The sequence below is a fragment of the Coturnix japonica genome, chromosome 26 (assembly GCF_054131305.1).
Source record: "Coturnix japonica strain WE chromosome 26, WE-NBRP24, whole genome shotgun sequence".
NCBI lineage: Eukaryota > Metazoa > Chordata > Aves > Galliformes > Phasianidae > Coturnix > Coturnix japonica.
This window is the reverse complement of record NC_140688.1, coordinates 4,910,003-4,927,707: the sequence shown is the minus strand read 5'-3', so window position 1 is coordinate 4,927,707 and position 17,705 is coordinate 4,910,003. Positions and strand designations below refer to the sequence as shown.

Sequence of the window (17,705 nt, the reverse complement as noted above, 5' to 3'; positions counted from 1 at the left end):
CAAGTGAAATCAAGCGTGTATTGCTGTAGTATAGGGATACTTTGCTTGTCTTTGCCATTTGGGTTCTTTCTTTCTCTTATTTCTTTAAAAAATCTGACCTGGAGGTTTCTGTAAATACCAGCACTGGGACCCAAATGCGTGTGCTTGTTATGTGCAATTGTCCGTGAAAATGTTAAGAAAATAGGTGGAAATAAAGGGAGCTGATGGAGGAGAAGAGCAGCAATGTGAGAAGAAAGACTTCTAAGGGATACAAAAAGGTTGAACGTTCAAAACTGTTTTCTGGATACCTTCTCTGCTCTCTGAAATATATTATACATGACTTGTTTGTTCCCCAAATTTCTCCCTCTGTAAACCTAGGTGTGAGAAATTAAATGATTTTAGTGTCATGATTATGTATAATATTAATGCAGGAATGTATGTGTTTTTCTTGCTTTTAGGTGGTTGTTCCTTTGATGAGCACTACAGTAATTGTGGTTATAGCGTGGCCTTGGGAACCAATGGATTTACCTGGGAGCAGATCAATACCTGGGAAAAGCCAACGATGGATCCTGCAGTCCCAACTGGTGAGTGAGAAGCCTCAGCAGCAGCAGAGGTGTTACTCTGTGAGGATCAGCTGTTAGCCCTGAACAGATTACTGACATATATTGTGAGCACATCATAACACCACTGTCTTTTCAGTATTCTCTGAAGAGTTCACAATAATGATAACTTCCAGTGGTTTTATTTCTTAATGGAAACTAACATTATATGTTGGTGTATATGGCATAAATCCCACAGAATGCTTTGTTGACCCTGAAGAAAAGCATATTTTAGGAGAAGGCGCTATATTTTTCTGAAAACCATAGTTTGTGCTTTTTTGGCAGTTGAAATAGCTGAAGTCCCTGCTCTAAAGCAATTGACACAATGGCAAACAGAACTGGCCAGCCAACTTGACTGCAGTCTTAAAGTATTTGTTCCAGTTAATTGATTGCACTCTGACAAGCATGAACTACTTGGCAGAATTAACATCTTGTGTTGTTGTTGTGGTATTTATATGACTGTAAATTATTGGGCTAAGAAGCCTGAAATTGCCAGGTGCCTGTTAAGGGAAGCACAGAGAGCTGATGTAACAATAGTTCCCTGCTGTAGCCGTGGAGAGGCAGGCTGGTGTTCATCCCTGTGTGTTAAAGCTATTAAAAGAAACAAAACAATAAGAAAACTTGTTTGTTTGTTTGTTTTAATTACAGCCTAGATTGGAAACTGTTAGTAACTGAATCTTTCATAGCATGTGACTTGTAGGACTATTTGTTTAGACTCTGGTATCCCAAAAGTTAATTCTGAAAGTTACGTCTCTGGTCTTGTCTGTAAGAATGCATTTCATTATTCTGAATGTGTTCTCAATGAGGGCAGTTTTATTTCTACATCTCCTCACCTTCAGCTCTTGTGTGTGTCACAGTCCCTGTTCATGGTAGACCTAACTAGGGAGAGATGGCAGTTATTTGAATTTACAGATCTCAGAATGATCTGAAGGAATAGGAACAGACATAGCTGTGATGCCATCTGGAAGGCAAGGAATTAATGGGAGGGCTTGTACTGGAAAAGTTCAGTACTTTGCTAACTCCAGATGTGAAGGAAAAATCTATCTTCCTGGCTTCCATCTGAAAGTGTTTTATCATCTGAAGATGCTGGGTCTGTGGAGAAATTGATAGGCAATCAACAGGCTGGGATGGCAAACAAACCCCAGAATAGTGCAGTGTGTTTCTTAACAAGGCCTTCAGAATTGATTTTCCCAATTAAGAAGTAGATAGAGATGTGTGTGGTTCTTTCTCTTAGTGCTGTGTTCCATATTATCAGGTAGCACTAATAGTTAGATCCATAAAAGTGTTAGAGCAACTGCAAATTAATGACAACGACAACAAAAAGCAACATAAAGAAATGCAGATATCTCAATTGTATGGAAATACAGAAGAGGGAAAGCTTCTAACAACTTATAGTGTGCTGATATTGAAACGCCATTTAAGTGAGCTTAAAGGGTATGAGGGGCAATGACAAAGTGCTTCGCTTTACTAATTGTTTTCTCAGTACTAGTCATGCAGAGCAGAAAGTCAAATCAGTAGGTAGGAAAATAAGGTAAAATAAGGTTGACCACAGCAAATGTGTACAGAACACATTTCTCCACTAACAAAAATATGTTTTCAAAAGCTGTCCAAATGATGCTAATGTCGAGGTAAATTATGGTGGTCAATTAAACTGCCTTAAGCTTGCAGAGATGCTAGCGCTATTACTGGGAGTCTGTATTGCTGGATGGAATCTTAATGCATATGTTGCTTGTATTGGTTACTTGTTTGAAAGTCTGTTTTGTGAGAATAAAGGATTACTTAAAAATCATCTAGTGGCAAAGCCAGCCAAATAAACTGATGAACAGCATGTTCCACTCCTACAATCAGAGACATCTTTAAAGCCAGAGTACCAGAACATTTGGTGATTGACTTTCTATTTTGTTTAATTTATCCACAGCAGCTGAAAGCAGCAGGGTGGAAATCCATCGAGTTTGCAAGGGTGTCAAAGGTGGTAACAGTGGTTGGAATAAGCAACTGTGGCCAACTGGAGGCAGGAAATCTCTTTTAGCATGGGCAGGAGCAACAGGAGTGCAAGAATGCATAGAGTTGTGAGCAGTAATGTGTGTTTTCTTGATCAGGATGCTGTTTTAGGCACTATGCAGTTCTTGTGTGACTGGAAACAGCATAAAATACTGTATTGTGAAAGTGGTAAAGCATGAGTGAGCAGACATTAAATTGGTTCCACGATACTAAGCAAGTCTGCAGCGCAACCTGCTGGGAGACGTTGGCAGAAAAGCGTGGCCTCACCCCATCCTGGTCAGCCCACATTAATGTTGCTCTCAGAGCTATTTCCTTGTTTAAAATGTCGGCTTTCATAAGCACCAGCTTATGAAAGCTGGTCCCTTTGAATTGAACTAAGTCACAGAATTCCATCCTCCTGAATACTAATGATAACATCTAGTGCTTTTTACAGTCCTTTTCATCGTTAGATCTCAGAGTGCTCTTCAGAGGAGGTCAGTATCATGAATGAGAGCCTGAGTCTGTTATACCATGTAATTCTCTGCTCAGACACTGCTGCAAAGGTGTCTGCTCAGGGATGACTTCCTATTTTTATTTATATTATTTTGAAATCCAAGTGTGCTCCTCAAAGGAGGGGGACAAAAAAAAGCACAATTAAACTGCTCTATTAGCCATGTAAAAGTTTGTAGGCAATTTGTTTTACACCACTGCTAGCAAATAAACTGTTTGTCGTGAATTCTGTGGTTAATTCCTTAGGGCTGGAAACTGTGTTAATTGGAGGATTAAGAACCAGATGTTTGTTGTTTCAAATAAACGTTTCAGACAACCTGAAATAAATGAATTTGTAGGTATCTAGTCCCCAGACTTTGGTGCAACTCTTTCCACCTCCTTGCACAATAGCAGGAGTGATTATAACAGAATATTCCATAACAGATGGGTGTTTACTTAAGCTTGAATTTCCTCAGTGATGAGTATTCTACAGCCTCTGGGCTACTTGTTCCACTCTTTGAGTTATAAAGGTTCTCAGTACTCATCTTCCATTTTCCCTTTTATGGCTTAATCTCATTATTTTTTTCTCTATCTATGACTAGGAAGAATAATCAGTTGTTGCTCTCTTTTATTATCTCTGACGTAGCTGTGTGAGGTTAAGTCTTTGTTTCCCAGGACTAAGTATGACCCAGTGCTTTTAACCTCTTTTAATTCAGAATGTTTTGCTTCCTTCTCTCTATTTAATGCCTTCAGTCATTACCTTCTTATCTTTTTTGGGTATTTGCCTAAAGCTCTCTTATCAAGCTGGGGTTTGATACACTGTATAAGAGTCTTGGCAGGATGTGTGGCTGTAATTCTGTTCCAGAAGTTTAGACTACAGTACGTAGTTATATCCTGCTCCTTGTATTTGCTTGATGCAGTTTTTATTCTTTCTTTCCCCACAAATAACTAGTCTTTATGTGCTTATGTATTAGATGATTTGAGATGAACATGGGGGTCTAGTCTGTGTTGAATGACAGAAGATGCTTCCTTGCTGATAAAAAGGCCTGAGCTGTTGTGTATATCAGAGGCAAAAGCTTGGTTCATGGAATAAATTCTTGTGTTAAAACTAAGAAAAACACTGGCTTTACTTTGCATGTTATGACACTGCAGCATTCCAGGAACCCTGCACCTGCCTACCCTTGCAGCATTTGTGAGAATATATTAATAATGGAAGTATTTAACATTTAGCATTTGCATGTTCAAAGTATTTTACTGGCATTTACTAATTAACTCCAATGGAGACCTTGCTGGGCTGACTAGACTGGAGCAATTACTTTAATTGTGTTAAATACAGTCGTCCTCTGAATGCAAAGCTATGGTACAATGTGCCTTTGTGCATCAGTGTTAGGCTGGCTGTTAATCTGCTGGTTTGGCTGTGTGAAGTTTGGTGGAAAGCAATCAGCACACAGCAGTTTGAAGGTCTGGCCTCATCTTCCCAACTGCTGATTTCCTTTCATTTATACAAACTGGCACTTAGTGTAAGTGCTAGTTTACTTTGTATGTATGTGTGTGTGTATATCCATAGTTATCCTGTAAAGATGAGCAATATCGCTGCTGTTTTGGGCTGAATCAAGTAGACATTGTGTTTATCTAAGAAACAAATTTAGATGAGCTTAGAGCTGAATTAAAAGGTTAGAAGAAATCAGAGCATTCAGAATTAGCACTGTGGCATTAGTGTGTCACTTACCGAGTGCAGGCAGCTTACCTTTCCTCACACCACAAAAATCAACAAGACCCATTATCAGCCAGCAGTATTTTCATGCTAGAAATGGATGCATTGTTATCTAAGGGTTGAACTCACTTGAAATGTGTAACCGACAGTTTGGAAGCTGCAAATGTTTGTGGAAAATGCCACGAGTACATAATTTTGTGGGTTTTCTTGTGTGTATTTATGTTGTGCTTCTCAAATAGCTGCTAAGTAGCATTGCACCACAGATATGGAAGTGTGCATGTACTGCATTTGCACTCTTGCTGTTTACAGCTGAGCTAAAGCATTTGAACTGTTTCACAGTGCTTCAGAAGACAGAGTATGGTAGTACCAAGAGACTGCAAGCTGCCCTATTGGTTTAAACCCTAATGGCAAGTGCAACATTGAAATAAGAGGTTCACTCTTCAGAGATGGCAGTCAGCATTTGTCCTATAGTCTTCACATGAATATGGAGAAGGGTTCTGTGCTGACACCTTATAATTGTAGATGTTTTGAGATAATGGTAAGGTTAAGACACAAACATGTCCTGTGAACTTCCGTATGTGAGTTGGTATTGCATGACACAATGAAATGAACCTAACTTGAGAGGTGCTTGGTGTTTGAATTGCATTGCTTCTCTTGAACTTGTAGTGGATTTTTTCTTTTCTCTTGCAGCAGAGATAAGGGATGGGGACTCTTCTCTCATCTAATTGGGCGTGTACTTTTGTTCCAGTAGCTGGAGGGCTCACTAAGCTTCTCACTGAAAGAACAGAAGGGTTATCATCATTAGCATTGCTTCATGAAATAACCATTTAGCAAGTGAACATCATAGGCATGATGTATATCTGAATACCAGATGGCTAAATTCTACTTGGACTCCACTGAACTGAGTGAAGTTTTATGTTTCTCTAATAGGCCAAATGCTTTCCTGTGTCACCTTCTTCTTTGCAGCGAGTGGCACTGTGAAGTTAGTGTGAATGAATAATTGTGGAACAGCTTTCTTTGGGGAAGATGATAAACTTTCCATCTATGCCTACACAGAAGACTGACAGGATTGTTCAGTTTCATTCAGAGAGGAGTGATGTGCAGTCAGTGTTAGCCTACCCAAAGAACAGAGGACCTCTGTACACACATCAGGCATTTCTAGTTTTATTTCTTCAAGGCTAGAGTAAACACCAACGTGAGTTAGACTCAGCTTTTTTAAGTTTGAAAGGCAGTGCAGTAGAATTAACATTTTCCTGTGTCAGAGTGGATTAATACTTGCTTACAAGAAAATAAACAAACTTGTTAAAGGAATAAATTAAAACCCAATTGTGTCTATGATGAATCATGATCCAATTTTGTCTGAGAGGGGAGAAGGAAAATTGGCTCAGCTGTCTATGTATTGTTTCTCCAAAAAGTATTTTTTGTGGGGGAAAATTACTAAGAATGAGTGAAATATGTTTGTTCCCACTCTCTGACTTCCATAGGAGTAAATAGATTAGCCTGGGGACTGGGGACTGAACTCAAAGTAATTTCTCAGCTTTTAAGGTCTGAGCAAAAAGGGATCTGTGGAGACTTTTCACAGTGCATTTTAATTCTGCTCTTTACCATCTCACTTAGTGTCTGTATTTTGGGGTTGGCTTTTATAGTAACAATTGTAAATAATTCTTCTGAATTTTCATCACTAACTTAAACTGACTTGAGTCTGGGGGGATGATTTACATCTTTCCCCTGATTTTATTTTAGGTAAGTGTACCTAAGAATGCTTAGAATTGGGAAAATGAATGATTTTCATCCATACAGCTGTTTATCCATACAGCTTTGGGATGGACAGAACATTGTAAACAACTAGAGGGAACTTACTTTGAACTGCACCTTTTAAATTGCTCACACTTATGCTATCTATCGGGTCTCCCCAGAAGCTATTACTGCAGCTGATTCTTTAATAGCCGCTTGCAGCCCAGTGTTAGTATTTAGCTTTCCCTCAGAGGAATATATTGTCATCCATATTTTTTTTATTTTCTCTGGTCTAGGTTATCTGTAAGTAAATCATACCTGCATTACTATATAATTTGCTTTTCAGCCAAGGGAAACTAGCAGTGAAGACCATGAGCAATTACTTCTGTTGCACACAATTGCTTTCAGGAAGGCAAATCTAAGCAATTAGTCTTGAGGGTGATTCGTACCAAATATTAGATTTCTATCTGGTGTTCCTGTATTCTAACACCAAGTAGATTTCTTCTGTGGTTAGACCTACTGATTTTGGGTGGACCATAAATAGTAATGAATTAAAGTACGTGTGAAATTACAGACTTGTAAATTAACAATCTTGCGCTGAAAAATAATAAGCATAAGTCAGCCAACTACTCTGTGATGTTATATGCAGGAGAAGTTGATTTAATTAAGAACTCTTAGCTCTCCAGAGGCTCGCTTCTGAAGGAAGCTACATCCCGGTTATTAATGTTTTGTCAGTCCATTGTGAAATAGAATCTTTCCTTATGCGTCGTTGTGAGAGGTCAGAAGAAGCTTCCATGTAGTTGGCACTTTGGTACTGTCATCTTGCTTAGCAAGGGAGCGTAGTTTGCTCTGAACATGCACATATCAAGATAAATCAAAGAGGGTGGAAAGAATGACTTCTAGGAAGGCCTTTTAATGACCGTGAAGGAAACATGTAGGGAATGCATGTAGTTACTGCAACTTGATGTGTTAAATGGTACGTTTGAACTGTTGTGAGTCTATTTCTGATCCTTTTCAGTGGAAAAAGTCAGAAGTGGGACTGTTTGTGAGTGCCAGGACCTTTCCATTATCACCATTAGAGAGACCATGACACTTAAAAAGCAATGCCATAACATCGTTCAGCATCATGCTAGGAGGAAGGACAAGAAATCCATTGTTATACATGTTTATCTTCCATAGTTCCAGGCATATTCATTTTTCTCAGAACCTGTTGGCTCTGTCAGGAACTGATGTTTTTCAGCATCTTAGATTAGGAACAATGCAGACTATGAGGGCGTGCTGTCCACGTGCCATGGGGTAGTTGTTTGAGAGCCAAGTTAAGGCGCTGTATAACCAAAGTAATGGAAAAACGTTTCTAATTTAAAACTTGAAAATGTTAGAGAGTTGGAAAGAAATGTTTCTTTTCATGTTAGGTTTCTTCCAAGTGGATAAATACGATCTAGTTTAAATGCCACAGAAGTTAATATAGTTGTGTTAAAATAAGGCTAGCGTAGAAAACGAGTTTACTTATCCTGTGACTAAGATCTTTTGTTTTAAGTAGTTAATTCTATAGCTTCCTATAACAAAGGGAAGATTGATAGTTTTATACTCCACTTATTAGAAGGTTTGGAGCAAGAAAAGAAGTGCGCTATAGGAAGACGAGCAAGATGTGTGAGTAGGAAGAGGCTCGGAGAAGGTCTTTCTGGTGAAGCTAGTATAGTAAAACTGATAAATGTGAAAGTAGTGGCTACTAAGGAACAGAGGAAAAACAATGACTAAGGTCATCTAGAGAAGGTAGACCCAAAAAGGAATAAGTCTGAGAGAAGAATGACCTGAGCAGTCTGTATGGACAGATGGCCAAAGTCAAGATAGATTAGATATGAATAAGATATCTTTGGATAAGATTGTGAATGAGGAGCGAACGTTGAAAGATAAGGATTTACGAAAGGAAATGCTGAGGAAACAGTAGGCAAAATTACATCTCAGAAGTGATCAGAAAGCAACAGAGGAAAACCTTGGAGGCATTCAGAGCAGAGACTGAATGGAATACAGGAAAGGCAAAAGGTTTAGTCAAGGTCCAGTCCATCATCTGCTTTTATAGCAGAGTCTTGGGCAGTTCTCTATGGGTGTTCAGCTCCTCGCAGCTGCTTAACACCAAGTCAGTGGAATTTTCCTGAAGTCCTTTGAATTTAGTGGATACTGGATACAGTCACTGAAGGGTACTGTATGTTGTAATGATTGTCTGACTAATGCAGTACTTTTCCTGTTTTATTTCTTCCCAGTAAGCTCATCTTTCTACTTTTATTATTACTATTACTTCTCTCACAAAACCAGACTCAGCATCAGAGCACAAAGCTGTATTGCGGTATCTAAGATTCCAGTGTCATTAATTATTTAACTTTACCATAGGCCTAATTTGTTGTGTAGTGAAATAAGTGAAAGCCTTTCCACCAACCTCAAAATAAATGAGATGAGATTTCATAATAGGCAGAGTACATAGTCTAGGCTTTTAAATACTTCAGTCCTTAAAAGGATGCAGGTTGTTTGGATTGAATGGTAATAACCTCAGTTAAGTGATCCTGCTGAGAACTGTGACTACTAAGAGCCCTAAGTCATTTTTTGTTCTTAGGAAATACCAGCATTTCCCATTTCCAATAGTAAATCTTTAGTGCATGTAATTCAGCACATAAAAGGAAAAAAAAAAGAAAGGTCTGTTTTCCTGAAAGTCATTTGTGTGTGTACAAAAAGAAGCTGATAGCAACAGCTTTCGCATATTCTCATGAGAAAAAATAATGTATGCATCCCTTGCATTAGGCAATCCAATGCCTTCTATAGCATTCACCTCTTTCAGAAGGAGTGGGAACTGTTGCAGTTGTATTCCTTTGAGATGAAAGTTGTAATACTACAAATTATCACTTGTTTTCAGTATGGACTAGAAAAATAAATGCAATTTATGCTTTTAAATGTGGAAAATTAAGCAAAATAAAGCAATTTTATATGTTTGAGGATCTTTTCAAATGAAAAGCTGCACTCAGTGAATTCTCATCAGTTCCTTTTCTCACTGTCGTGTTTCACGATGTGAACTCTGAATTGAATGAACAGCTGCAGTAAAATGGTACCAGTCAAGTCACAGGGAATTCACAGGGAGTTGAGACATTTCAGGCTGTGACACAGCCCTTTGGAGCTCTCATTTACCTTGAGAAATGGTTGACTTTTAGCATAATGTCTTCAGTACAGCTCACAAATAGAGAGGTGTCAAGCCCTTATTTGCAGTACTTATACTTAGTACTAAGAGTCAGCCTTGTACAAACAGAACAAAGACTCTTACTATCACTATTAGGGGTTTATATTTCTAATTGTGGAAACAGATTTTTTTTTCTCCTGGTCTTCCCCTTCAGTCTTACTTACAGTGCAAACATGAGAGTTAATATGAAGGAAATGGCAGAGTTGATCTTAAGGGTGTTTTAGGGAAAGCAGAATAGGAAATGAAAGACATGGCTCAGGTGTCTAAAAGCCTTCTTAGTTCACCTGAAATAAGGCTATTCTTCACATTAAAGATCTGACTGTATCCCTTTGATCCTTGAAAATGCCACCTACTGCAGCGTATGGATGTTGGCTGAGCCAGGATGCAGTTTCAGCTGATGTCTTGGTCCAGTCTCATGGCTGTGCCTCTGTGCACACAACAGAAGCAGTGGGCAGAAACATGCTGAAAGCACAAACAGAGGGGCAGTGAGTGGCCGGCACTCCTCAATATCCTGAAATAACAGACCTGATTAATTTGAAGATTTTTCAGAACAGATCTTCTTTTAATCTGTACAATTACAGTGGTGAAGGTTGAGCTGTGGGGAATCTGGGCAGTACAGCTGAGGTTGCCTTCTTGCTCACCCTGAGCCAAACTGATCAAGCTACAATAACTTAAATTAAGTTCTTGTTATACTTGATGCAGCGTAGGCTGATTGAGTGAAGATGCACCACAGCCTTCATTACGTGCTCTCATGGCCAGTCTGATTACTCCATCTGACCATAGCAGACAAATATCTTTCACCCTTTCCATTTTATAGGTTTAAGCTGTTTAGTAATAGAGGGAATATTAAAAAGAGGAATCATAACCAGATCGTATTTTAGCTTAGTTCTCATTAGCTGTTCATCTAGAACAGATTGCATAGGACAATCTTCTGGAGTGTGTCTAATTGCTGCAACATGGTAATTTAATGGGAACACATTTTTATAAGCTTGTTTAACCGCATCTGTGCCAACTGACCTCACAGCTTGGTGTGCAGTGATGCAATGCGAGCAACTAGCCTTTAAATGTAGGGTCTTATTTGTATGGCCCCTTTTGAACTTCATTCACTGTTGTGCCTTTTCTAATGTGGCATCTAGCATCACTGCAGTATCTGAATTCAAAGTGTTCATCCTCCATCCCACTCATCATCCACAAACGTTTGTTCTTCAAGATAACTTTTAGGTCCTTAGAGTCTTATCCCTTACATTTTTCCTTCTATTCTTTATACTGTGAGCGTTTCTTTTCCTAAAATGTTCTTTGTCATAATTTGTCTAGGAACCAAGTTTTCTTGTTGTCTGGAGTGTTTTTACATGGCAGCAAACAAAGCAGCTCTCAGAACTCTGTGGTCCTTCAGCCCATCCCAGGAAATACACCATTTCTGTGCATCTATCTCAAAACCTTGTGACTGTTTCTGTTTTTCCCTCGATTCCTTCTTCATTGACCTCAGGCTTCCCTGTTACTCACAGCCTCAAGTCCAGTGGGCCACACTTGATTCTTGTAGGCTGCCTAGAAAAAAAGGTATGTGCATTCTGTTGCAGCTTGGCTGAATTGGTACAGAAATCATCCCTCAGCCTTTTACCCTTTAAGTGAGAAACAGGGTTTTAAAAGCTAATTTGCTTGTTTTCATGGCACGATCTTAATTCTACAAGGGAGAATAGATGATCTAATCTAATTTAATTTTGCTCTTTGAGAAGGAGGGAGATCACTTGGCCAGCTGCTGCTCTGAGCAAACATGGAGCATGTAGGCTACAAGATAAGCTTTGAACTCTATCAAGTCTCTCGGCAGTATATGCTAATGTGCGCTGTTGGGAGATTTCTGAAACTTTCTCTTCTGATTGTATTAATTAGCATGCCACTCCAAACCAACAAAGCAGTTGGAATGAGCTGTAACTCTGTAAAACAAGTGAGTGCTGTTACACATAGGGCTTCCTCTGTCCCTGATGCTTTAGTGTGTTGGCAGTGTGGACTATGAAGATATATATTTGGCCTGATTTATGGAGTATATCTATTTCATCTCTTTCTAGAACTTTAAGCATATTTTAGCACTTTAATCTTTTCCATTCAAGCTGTTCATTTGTTAGAAAAGTGTACATGCCAATCTTGCATCTAAAGAGAAACCCTTTTCTTCGCAAATATTTAAACATTTAACATGAGGTAGGAAAGCATCTCTGAGTATCAATAGCAATACTAAATTTCTTTCTGCACTGTGACAAACCCCCTGAAAAACCAAGGCCTCTACAATTCAGGGCCTCAGAGTTCTTCAACTAATCTTCCCCAAGGTGGATTTGTTCTTTTTTGTAATCTGATGTTTGTCAGGGTGGAATAAGTTTATCAGTACTGGCTGTTGAATCTTTGTATGTAATAAGACACAGAGATGTTCCTGTATTCTTTTATCTTCCTCCATGCAGTAACGGTCCATGCAGTTGACAAAGACATGACTTTATTCCAAAAGACAGAGCAAACCAAGGCTTGGAATATAGGAGATAATTCCTATAACTTAAATGTATAGAAGTCCATGCTTGTGCCAGCAGAGGAGTTGGGGTTATAGCACTTGGGAGCTCATACTGCTTGCTGTGTATAGCAGCTTAAATAAGACATAAGATGAGAAGCAATAGTTTGTGAGATAATGTCAGGGAGTATCATAGTGTACAGTACATTAAAGCTGTATCCCCATTTGGGGAGTTTATTACTCTATGAAATTGTGAACTTTACCTGTTTCACTGTAGCCTTGTTTGTTTTTTTCCCCTTACATCATCTTTAAGATGTTATTTCACGTGTGCGGTCTAAATCAAGTCGTTACCTTTCTCATCTCATGTGAGGTCTTGACAAGTGTAGGTTCTGCCTATGGCTTCACCTCTAGCCTGTCCTATTGCTGAACTTGAAATAGCAAAGTCTGCAGGTTTTAACTTCTGTTTCATACCCATAAAGAAAGAGATGAAAACATTTAGCTAAAATCATTATATCATTGCTGTGTGAACTGGTTACAAACTGTTGTTTGGATCTAAGTACAGTTCTGGGAGAGCCTTCCCTGTACTATTGCTAAAGAATTCTTTAGGCTTTCGTATTCTATTCAGCTCCCTCTTTAGCTTTGTTTCCCCTTGTCTGATAAGTACTGATAAAAACTCACCAACAGCCTCCCTTTGAAACAGAGGTCATACCTCCCATAGTAAAAATAAAGCATTGCATCAGTTCCTTCACAAGGACTCTATTCAAGCTACTTCTTTATGGGGGAGAAAGAAGCTACTAACATTGTTATCAGAAATCAACTCTTTCCTCATGTTGAAATTAACCTAATGATTCTCCCATATTACTTCAGTTAAAAGAATATGATCAATGTTGGGCTTCCTTGGTCACACTTAAAGCTTTATTTTTTTCCTCAGAATCTCAGATATCAGATTTAATCCTCCTACCTGCACTTCTTGAATACTTTTTCGTTATTCCCAAAGTAAAAGCAATAAATAATTTCCTTTATGTTAAATATATTTAAAGCTGCCTTAAGCTCAGATAGGAAATCTAAGAAACATCTCTTGGTGCCATATACGTACAGTATGACAGCCCATCCAGAATTCATCTGGCTATGACAAATTATTTCCACAGGCATGAATGCAGTGTCTTTTATGCATGTATTCACATACTACTGCTTAACTTGAGAAAATGATAAAAGCATATCAACTTTAGAGCCTACTCAATACTTTACATAGTAGATATTTATAGGGCATCAGCTATGCTTTTTCATTCACTTAACCTACGCTTACTTCTGGAACTGTGTTGCCTATGTAGTTGCTTATTTGCTTGATTTAAGAGATGTCACCCTTTTCTTTTGTACCTTGCTCACAAGGCACAGCTGGACCACAGCTGAGCTTTCTTGTGCATCTATGATAGGAGTGTCATCCCGCTGCAGAATGATTACAGGGCTTGTAGAACATGTACCCAATTTGCAACTAAATGATTTTTGTCTGCTATCACATCGTGCTGCAGCTTGAGATCCAACCACCAGTCTACATTTTTCCTCCCTATTTACATCGTCATAAATTATAATACTTATTTTGCCAACCAATTCCGTTATCAAAAATACACACATGTCATCTTTCTTGCCTTTGGATGTCTAACTGAAAGTTTGCTATGAAAACTGTTACCCTGGGCAGTGTGGTCATTTCTGCTATGTTTGTTTACTTTTGTTTCTATTGTTAAGGCAGTAAATCAGTAGTGTGGTGGCTGCTGTTATACTGCGAAATCCCCAAATCCTTAAACAGAAATGATGTAATCCCAACACAAGAAGTGCTAAGAAAAGAATGCGTAAGTGTGGGTAGGCACATTGGCTAATTAGCTCAAGTGCATAGGAGAATTCAGCTCACTTTTGAGTAGCTGGACATGTAGGGCTAACAGCGATTGGATGTTTTAGTGCAGAATCAAAATGCTTCATTGCAGAGTAAGCCATGTTTTCCATAGTCTTTTCACCACAACTTCAGGACACTTAATAGTTCAAAGCACTGGACTGTAAAAACTCTGTAAATGAGTCTTTAAAAGTTAGAATGAAAACAGGGGGATGGTGGTACAACCACAACAGTAGTCAGTCAACATTGCAGTAGTGCAGCCTTACTGAATTGCTGCCAAGGAATGTAGATTAGGAGCCATTCTGTTTTAAAAGCTTCAGCTAAGATAATTAATTGCATTTATTTTCAAGGTGATGTCGTGCTTGTTTGTGGGAATGAGCAACAGAGAATTAGAAAAAAAAACATGGAAATTTCATCAGTGATTACCAAAGCGATAGTGATTTACTAATTGCCTTTTGCTGTTTCCTGACAGTTTGTATCTCTTATAAGCGAAACAATCTGCCTCCAGTCACTGAAAACATTTGTGTGTTGAGAGATTAGGATAAATATACCACAAGTAATTGTTTAGTTGTAAATTTGTTCTTTTCCCTTTGTGGGGAGTTGGATTTGCCTCCTGTCTTCTGTGGGAAGTGCAAATACTTACCCTGTAACCCTTAAAGTGTGCTCAGAAGACCCTAAGCAAGATTTTGGCAGAACAGAATGTAGCCAGGAGCAAAAATCTCCTTCCAGATGTGGTGGAACGGAGCCCTGGCAAATTCTTTGCTCTCCTGGTTTTGGCTCTGGGAAATTCTTGAGAGCTGCGGTTAGCATCAGTTAAACAAAGACTGCAGACTGATGCAGGTTCTGTATGTTGTCCCCATGTTGCTGCTGTTGCTTCTTAAAGGTCTTTCCCCTCCATAGCCCTGTGTGCTTCAGCTGGGAGTTGGAAGGCAGATGCAGCTACATGACTGTATTTGCACTGTGTGAGCGGGGGCTGATCTAGGGCAGTATTTTCTGCATTTTTCCTTCTCTATGCTCTGGTATTTCTTTGCCAGCAGTGTGTGGATAGCACATTAATCAATATAATGAGATTTATGTGGTTCTGTTGAGTTCTGTAGGAAAACATATTGAACGTAGATTGAATGATGGAAATGAAGGCTCAGACAAATGTCTGACATATGCGTTTCTTCAGGCATTTCAGAGTTTAATACGCAAATGGGAAAGGTGTTGATTTTGTGACCCTTTGTGAATTGGCAGATCTAGATCCACAGAGGCAGAGATCCTTCTGCTGCCATCAGTAACTCAGTTCCTGAGTGTTTAATAAAGTGCAACCGAAACCTCTGGATAAATAAATAAGTACCTCGTACTGCAAATCAGTAACTTCTATAGTAAAACCATATTCACAGGTTTTTGCTATGTGACTGTATCCTTTTTTTCCCCCCATCCTGAAATAGTTTTTTTCTAATTAAAACTAATGTAAAAGTGCAGACAAAAGTAGTGAAATGCCATATGAAGCTGCCCCATAACCATGGGCCAGGCCTATCTTTCTCACTGCTGTAAGAACAATACGGTTCTGTGTTTGTGCTGATCTTGAAATCATCCTGCAGTACTTTGCAGTCTGAAACAAATGAAAATCACCATACATTGTTGCATGGCAGATCCCATAAACAGCAGGTCTGAACGACAAGTGTGTAGTGAAATGGGATAGGAATAATTCAGTGAGAAAGCAAAAAGCCTCCTTTAAGGAATGCTTTTTGGAATATCAAAAAACCCAACCAACCAACCCTACCCACAGCCTTTGTGCACAGCGTGTGGTTACTTTCATGCACAGAGCTGGGCTGTGTGAGCAGGGAGATGACAATCCTGAGCCTGGATGGACAACCTGGACACAGTCTTCCACTTTGGATGCTGTATGTGAACTGAACCTGGTCTGCTAGAGATGTTAATTAAGTTGTAAACCTGTGGAATGGATTCCAAAAAAGCCAGACAGTTGGAGCATATAAACAGGAGGGGCAATGGCTAATTACAAGGGTGGACAGTGATAGGACAGGGAGGAATGGTTTTAAACTGAGACAAGAGAGGTTTAGGTTGGATATTAGGAGGAGGTTTTTCACCCAGAGGGTGGTGATGCACTGGAACAGGTTGCCCAAGGAGGCTGTGGATGCCCCATCCCTGCAGGCATTCAAGGCCAGGCTGGATGTGGCTCTGGGCAGCCTGGGCTGCTGGTTTGTGACCCTGCACATAACAGGGGGTTGAAACCAGATGATCATTGTGGTCCTTTTCAACCCAGGCCATTCTAAAATTCTATGATAAAAAGGGGAATATTGATGGAAGACGGCTGGTAGATTTGCTTCATTTTCCCATGGTTCCTCTGCTGTTGTTCTTGAGGAGCAGAAGGGAGTGAAACGGAAGTAGTCCTCTGGTTCTCTATTACAAGCCTGTGTATTGTCTGTGTCACCTTAAGTGGTGGAAGAAATCTGTAACTACTCAGGACACCCCCTAAACTCTGTATTCAGCACTTACTTGTTTTAATCCCAGCAGTTGCTTAGTTGCATTTAAAGCCCCCGGGCCCCATTGAGTTAACTGTTGTGACTGTCACCAGGTTGTTTTTCTTTCCTGCCCAAATGAGATGTCTCCCCTGAAAATAACATGAGTCTCACATGCAGAAAGCACAGCTTTCAAATGTTAAACCAGATGGCAATTATCCTGAATTAGTCTCTCATTTGCAATGCTCTCATTTTTTTTGAGGTCTTCTTTTTTTTTTTCCTTTTCTTTTCTTTTCTTTTTTTTTTTTTTTTTAAACTTAAAAACAAAACAACAACTAAAACAACAGCAAAAGCAACCCTTCAGCCATTTGTGATTATTCTTGTTTGGTATTTAAAGACTTGTTTACTTTTAATTGGTTGCCAAAGTCACGTACTGTTTTTGATACAATGGAAAGGCAATAGAATCTTTCTGGGGACAAGATTTGTACTATGACATTCAATGGCAAGGATGTACATGAGGGACATGGTTCTAATCTATATGGAACAGTAAACATCAAGTACTTAACTGGAGAATACATGCTTTTACATTTGGACCATCTACATTATTTCCCTCCAAATACTATGTTGGCTATATACCGTATTTCTCTGCTTTCAGAGCTTTTGTTTTCTAAATTACATTTAGAGCTATAAAACAGAATGCAAGCAGAAGGCAGGAGACTCCCTGTAAGCTTATTTAACTTACTGATGTGGACTGAAGATGGGTTTGTGGAGTTTCTAGCTCTGAAAATGGCCGTCAGAAAGCTTTGATCTCTCTCCCACCTTCAGTCAGGTCGTACTGTTCCAGGAGTAAATCTGAAGATACAAAGCAATTTCATTTTCATTTTGAAGTCATTTAAAACAGAATTGGGCCTTTTTTTTTTTTTTTTTTTGTGCAGTGAGATGAGTAATGTATAATTCTGAAATACAAATACTGATTTCTCATATGTGGGCTACTCCAAAAGTAATGCCTCCTATTTTATGATGCTGGCGTGCAACATCAGAGGTGTATGTTGGTGGGATGGCAGCAGAGGTTGAACCTTCCCACCAATATCCTGTTAAATTTTGTTGCTGTGTGACAGATGGCAGCAGAGGGTCAGTCTGACAGAACGG

At 39.1% G+C, this 17,705-nt stretch overlaps 1 protein-coding gene across 1 annotated transcript in view; it reads left to right on the top strand.

Annotated features, from left to right (window-relative positions):
- The window catches only part of LOC146756728 (receptor-type tyrosine-protein phosphatase T-like), a 164,237-nt gene that overhangs the window by 62,893 nt on the left and 83,639 nt on the right, over positions 1–17,705 (top strand). Inside the window, exon 2 of the mRNA XM_085524153.1 lies at positions 438–563. Coding sequence (XP_085380279.1) covers positions 542–563 — 22 coding nt within the window. The 5' untranslated portion in view covers positions 438–541. The remainder of the gene's footprint in view (positions 1–437; positions 564–17,705) is intronic.